This window comes from Corvus brachyrhynchos, unplaced genomic scaffold (assembly GCF_000691975.1).
Source record: "Corvus brachyrhynchos isolate BGI_N302 unplaced genomic scaffold, ASM69197v1 scaffold346, whole genome shotgun sequence".
NCBI classification, from domain to species: domain Eukaryota; kingdom Metazoa; phylum Chordata; class Aves; order Passeriformes; family Corvidae; genus Corvus; species Corvus brachyrhynchos.
In genome coordinates, this window is record NW_008238644.1 from 1,155,368 (window position 1) to 1,162,231 (window position 6,864).

The following is a 6,864-nucleotide window of genomic DNA, read 5'->3' on the forward strand; positions in this document are numbered from 1 at the left end:
GTAAGGTTTTCCAGGAATGCAGCTTCTGATGTTCCCACAGACCTTAAAACCCTCTGCTTTACTCAGTGCTCTCAGTAATTTGTGCTTGAGCCCAGTCTGAAAAGCACAGGCTTGCTTTCAGCTGTCACCTGCTGCGTTAGTAAATTTGAAATAATTTGTAAGCATCTGATTCCTAGAGGTTTAAATATACATACATGTATCAAGATTCTGGATTTTAAAGCAGCAGAGAGAGGATCAGCTGTTATTGTGGTCTCTAACATCTACTTTTTTGAAGAAATGCATAGGATTTAACTATGCAGCTCTCTTCAAGTGGTAAGTAACAATCATCTGCCATCATAGGATTTAAGTAGGTGGAATTCTGCATAATACAAAAGCTCTGTGAAATATTCCAGGCTTGCCACAATTTATCACATGTTAAATGCAATCTCAAAATTAACATATACATGTGTGCATGTAAGTATGCATGTAATACATACCAAAGAGACGAGAGTTAATAGGAAGGGAACAGGAAATAACATTTGCAGCTTGAGGCTTTCTATCATTTTCTCTCCCAGTTTTAGCTCCAAGGCCATTGCTATCAACTCTATGTCATGAGATCTGGTGCATTTCTTCATGTGCCTCAGGAATTCACACAATAGCCCTATGGCTTCCCAGTTCATAAAGATCTGCTCCACAACTTCTGAACCTCAGGGGCTGCCAGGCCTGGGCACTAGTGGTTACACTGGGTTTTGCTCAAGGCACTGAACCATGAAATGTTTTACCTTCACCCTTAGAAAACAGTACTGATATGAAAAACAAAGCAAAAAGGTAAAAGAAATCAATAGGATCACAAAATCACAAAGAAAAACTTCCATGATATAACTAAAAATCTACAGAAGCTCTGGTACTTCTATTTCTCTACCAGAAATGGCCATGCATGGTGCAGTCAGGTCTGCACAGGCTCTGAGGGGGAGAGCCAAGGTCTGGAAATCACACAGCAGCACCCACTCAAGAGGCAAGGATTAGTCCACAGGTGTGTAAGAGCTGCTAACTCTACCTCCTGACCCAACCTGGTGGGTCTCTGTGAACTTACTGTGAATCTCTATGACCTCAGAAATCACTAACCCACGATCCATCGCCCGGCAGAGACGTGCCAGCAGCAAGGCATTAACAATGTTGTCTGCTGCAGAGGAGGTGAAAGATGGATGGGCACCTCTGATGGCAGAATTGGGCCCAGCAAACGAGCAAAGATTCTTAGAGCAACACCTCAAGTGACACAAATTATGTTATAAAATTGATCACTTCCTTACACATGGCAGAATGCTTCCAGGGCACTCAACATCCTATTCCATTAAGCTGTGATAAATGACACCGTATTTCCACATCAGTCTGAGCACTTCTTTTAAATCTGCTTCTTCAAATATTTGGTTACTTATTCCACTGTCTCTCCATAAGATAGCAAGAACTGTCTTTTTCTTTTCCAACACTGCATGCCCTAATGGGTGCCATTATTGCAGGACCATCACCTAAGAATTTTATTTCTTTACAGAATTCCTCATTTTAAGAGCAAGCAAAATTTTGAGAGAATCACTATGAACCTTTTGGTGTACCATTTATCTGCATACAGTCAGCAACTTGAAAAAACGGACTCGGATATACAGGAAAACCACAGAACAAATCATGGAGAAATGCCCCAAAAAAGTAACTCTCCTACTGCTAGCTTGGAGAAGATCACCACCAGCACCTGGAACAGTGTTAAGATGGAAACCTGTGGAGTAGAGGCAAAATTGTTTCAAGCAGATCACTATGGCTCGAAGTGGCTTGGGAAGGTTCATAAATTGATAAGCACCACCAAAGGATCGTAAGCCTCCACATCAATTGTATAAAGATTACAACGGAGCCACTCACTGCAGTCATTCTGAAAAGGTTATGGGTTTCACAGGTGTGCACTGTCAGTTCTGATTAAGCTTAAACTAAACCAGTTATCTACAATGTTGGATTGGAAGGAGTTTTATAGCTAAATGCAAGGTAAATCAAATTCAGGATACACATCTGTGGAAAAACACAGAGGGCCAAAGTTCACACTTCTGACACGGGCAAAAAAATCCAACCCTCCAAACTCAGGAAGAGATTTGCCTGTAAAAGATCCATCAGTCTGGCTATTGTCCTGTGTTCTGTCTCAGAAAGGAAAGTTATTTTGTCAAAGCTTTGGGTTTTCTTTCCCTCTTCAAATTATTATTCACTCTCAAAATGCAGACTGCTTTAAGATTATTATCTATGTTCATTTCTAAATTGCCTAGAGTTTACTGTTTATCTGAATATAAATGAAATTAATTATACACCTATACTTTTCACTATACAGGACATAAACTGAAGTAGCAACACATTCATAATGCAATTTTTCATCTTTGCAAACTAGGAATCTTTCCAAGCACAACCGTTCACCTCAGAGGTTCCTAGAGGTATGCAAGAAGAGTGTGGGTGCAATTCTGCGCCCAAACAACACTGCTAACAACTCAACAGATTTCATAGTGCCAGGATTTCACTCAAAAATAAAGAAATTAAAAATGCATTCTTAACAGTTGACAGAAACTGCAAAAGGTACATTTTATTTCTAAAAATACTTCGCATTAATGCTGCAGTTTAAAGTGCCTCTATTGACTCACAGCATTAATAGATGGCAAGAGTGAAAAAAAGTATTTGCTTTTGCAACATCATTATTTCCTTTGCATGCAATTATTTACTTGCCAAACAATGCTAGCGACAAATCGCAGCAGACTCTGAAGTCATCTACACCAGCAGATTTTTAACCCAAGGTAAAAATAAACAGAAACATCTGTAAAGTAATCTTGCAGAAAGCTACGTTTATTAACAAATACATTTTCTAATAAAACACCATCTGCAAGCAACCCTCAGCTTCCACTTGATATAAATAGGCCTTTTACTGTTTTCAGATGCGGTTCCCAGAAAATTATTCCAAGCTCTACTGCAAAACACATCAGTCTTTGTTGCTGCCTGGAATGTTAATAAATAACATCAAGTTTTTAAATAGTCAAACAAATTATTGGCTTGAAACAATTATTCCAATAGAAAAAGCTGACCTTTTCTAATAAAGTGGTTTAAGAATGCATTGCTCCTCATTCCTAGGACAAAAATATTACCAAGCAGGGAAATATTTTTGGGAAAACAGAAAGCTATAAAAAACACATCCTGCAATTCTGCTCATATGTACACTGTACACCTACCTTGCAAAGGTTACTGGTTTAGAGAAACTCAGGCTAAGAGAAAAAATATATAGAGTACAAATAGTTCAATCTGTATCCTTATTATACATTTGTGCTTGGAATGGACACAAATATGAACCAACTAAAATGTTCCTCACAGGACTACTGTACTGACCAGCAATACAAAATTCAACAGCTTAAACTGTTGGTTGCAGAGATTGGGACTGCATCCCAGTATTAAGAGCTCTTCAAAATGCATAAAAGCTTCAATGGGACACATTTTCATAAGCATTATTCACAATTTAAGTCACATTAATTCCAATAAAAAGAAAAAGAAAAAGAATTTAGCAAACTCTGCAAATAAACTCCTTACTGGAAGGACGGTTTAGTACCACTGAAATTTGAACACTGCCATTTTTCCTTAGAGTTTAAAACAGCAATCTGTCTATCAAACTACCTCCTAACTGAGAATTCAAGAGTGAAAATTGCAGATGAACTGAGATATTAAGAGTTCCCTGTCCAGAACCAGTATAGCTGGTATACATATATTACACCCAACAGAGATCTAGCCTTTTAATATTAATCATAAACCAGAAATGTTAGTGTTCCAAACTGTGCTTTAAAAACTACTTTAAATATCGCTACTGGGACTATCACAACAAACTGCCGAAAGAAGTCATGCACATTCTAGAAGAAGGAATGTTTTACACTGTAATTCCAGGGAATGCAACTGCGTATTTCTAGAGAAAAATATTTAGTGAATGTAATACTCAAGCAGTACTAGAGAGAAGATATTTTAAACCACTTACTTCACTAACAGGAGGAATGTTGAGCTTTGGTACTTTGTTCTTCGAACTAGGTGTGTTCACTTTTCCTTCCAGCAGTGTTCCAAAGGACTGATTTCCATATCCACTCTCAATTTCTATTGGGGGTTTCAGTTCAGGTGAGTCATTGGGTACCTGGTCCTGACCGTCCATAGGCCTGACATAAGCTGTAGGCTTTTGCTGGACCATGCTGTTTTTACAGTGAAGTCCTGGTGGGAAATTCTGAGTCGAAAGACCATTGTTTGCAGTTAACAAAGAAGTGGAAGGAAGTGGAGATCCCGGACCATGGCCTACAAACTCAAGCTCTGTGGGTGACTTCGAATGACTGTTTTCTTTGTAAGTGTGTTCTCCAGGTGCTGACTTTGCATGAGTGTGCCTCCTTGAATGTGAAGATGTTGCCATAGGATTTGCTTCCTCAGTTCCCCCACTTTTATGCTGCTCACTCTGGCAATTATAGAGATCTTCATACCTGCCCTGTGACTGGTCATGAGAAGAGCTGTGCTTTGTCCGACTCTGCTGACCACTGGATTGGCTTGGCTGGGCCCCACTGGAGTTGTGACCACTGCGTGACCAGTCTGTCCTCGACTTCCTGCTGCTCTGGTGACTGTGTAGCAAAGTAGAATTAGATGACAATGAAGAAGGCGGAGGCATTGATGTTGATGTGTTACCGCTGATCTGATGAGATGGGATCATCCTGTTTCTCGGTTCTGGGAAAAAGTTCTGTTCATTTTTGTCAATGGGTGTCTGTGGGACAGAATTCTTTGGGATTCCTACAAGGTGGCTCTGGTTGGAGTGGTTGGTTAACAGATCCTTCATCTCATCATAATTTCCCAATGTGTTCTGGACACGGTTTGCAAGGGCATCGCCTTTATTTGTCTAAAATATCAAAAAAAAAAAAAAAAAAAAAAAAAAGAAAAGCGTGAGTAAATTCCTGATTTACAAGTTACTGCTCAGAATAGTTGTCTTAGAAGATGGCAAATGTTAGCTGTTTAATGGTGGGAAAGGGCTCACCTTTTATTTGTTTAAAAAAAAAAAAAAAAAAAAAAAAAAAAAAAAAGACAAGAAAAGCGTGAGTAAATTCCTGATTTACAAGTTACTGCTCAGAATAGTTGTCTTAGAAGATGGCAAATGTTAGCTGTTTAATGGTGTCATGCTGACATTTAATTAAATTTCAATTACATTTTGCATATGTTATGTAAGACAAACCTATCAATAACTGTGTTCAAAGAACCTCTTGAAACAGGCTTGCATCAGTAACACTTGTCTACTGCTTCCCATTTTCTTAAATATGCTCTCAGAGAAGTGTTTAAATTGCATCAGTTATGGATGTTAGGCGCAAAATAAGCTGGGTTTACGTCTGAGATGTTGGGCTTTTACATTTCATATTGTGCAAAACGAGAACGTACAATTACTGGCTACTGAACATTTGAATTGCAATCAGACAAGTTGATTTAAGTATGTTATTGCTCTATCAGCCCCTTGACCCACAGTCATAAATAGAAGCTGGGTAGTCTGTAAGAGCACCAAACTCTTCACTCCAGTTTTACTTCAATTACTTTTCCACAGAAAGTACAGTTTGACCTGAAGTATCTACCATCTGAATCCAGAGAAGAAAAAGCTTCTACCAAACGCAATGATAGGTTCAAGTAAAAGATCATACAAAAATGTTTTCTCATAGAACATAAACAGACATGATTGCCACATTCTTAAGCATCGGGACTCTTCCGCTGTCTGTAGGCTGGTTGTATTTCTTAATCCTGATTTTCTTTGATTTCCAGTAATTATTAAATAAATACTGACTCATCTTTGTTTCACTGCTATTATACTTTTCCTTTTGAAGCATGAAGTTTCTTTTTCCTTTTCCCTTTCACTTGTAAAAAGCTGGACAAATAAGCTGGAAGCTATAATTAATACACAGCTGATTTCCTTTCTCTTCCTATTCTAACTCACCCCACAGAGACCCAAAACACCAGCCTTCCTACTGACCTTTCTGTTCCACTGAAATGACCAGCAGAGAACTAAAACATCTTATTCCCCATGCTTACGGCTTTACAAGACTCAAAGGATAAAAACAGCCAAACTACAGTTCCTGTTCAAGCAGATGGTTCGCTTCTACAATCTGGAATTAAATGACAAAGTTATGTCATGATACAGCCAGCTCTACTTCTGTTTGGAGGTGTTTTTTCACTCAATAAAACAAAGAGTGCCACAGTCCAATGGCGCCTTAACATCATGCCATAAAGACAGGGAAAATTAGCATTATGAGCTTGTGCTTGGTTAGAGAGCGTCACAGTCCTTGGTGAGGGATCCTACTGGGCCCCTGATCCCATTTTCCTCAAGTATTAAGGAGAAGTCTGAGTGATGAAAAAAATTCATGCATGGATTTCTCCTGAAATATCTACTTATATTACCCACTGCTGAACTAGTCAGAGGACGAGAAGAGTACTGAACATGCCATAAAAAATGTTAAAAAAAAAGAAGATAATAAATGCAAATTTCCTTTTGCTCATTCTCAGGGATTGTAACATATATTAGCACTGCACTGAGGCAGTGATTTAAAAATTAACTGTTCAATGTTGTTCCCGTCTCTATACATTTTGCCTGTGCTCCTAAGTGACACAGTTAATAATCCCAGTTGTGGAGAACCACGAATCACTTTTGTTCACTAACTAAGTCCCTAGGTTGGTCATTTTAGTGGCAAAAATTATATTCTAGCTAAGCCAAGAATAAGCTCTTTGTATATGAGCAGTCTCCTTCAACTGAGTTGCACAATGAGCTGTTTGGGCAGCAGCCAAAACCAGGCTCTCTCTGTTCAACCCCCAAATTTAAAAAAAAGA

General features: G+C 38.7%; 1 protein-coding gene across 9 annotated transcripts in view; it reads right to left on the reverse strand.

Annotated features, from left to right (window-relative positions):
* AFF2 (AF4/FMR2 family member 2) overlaps positions 1–6,864 on the reverse strand; it is a 364,304-nt gene that overhangs the window by 240,509 nt on the left and 116,931 nt on the right. For all 9 annotated transcript variants that reach the window (XM_017737562.1, XM_017737554.1, XM_017737553.1 and 6 more), the window contains exon 3: positions 4,013–4,903. In XM_017737562.1, coding sequence (XP_017593051.1) covers positions 4,013–4,843 — 831 coding nt within the window. In that variant the 5' untranslated portion in view covers positions 4,844–4,903. The remainder of the gene's footprint in view (positions 1–4,012; positions 4,904–6,864) is intronic.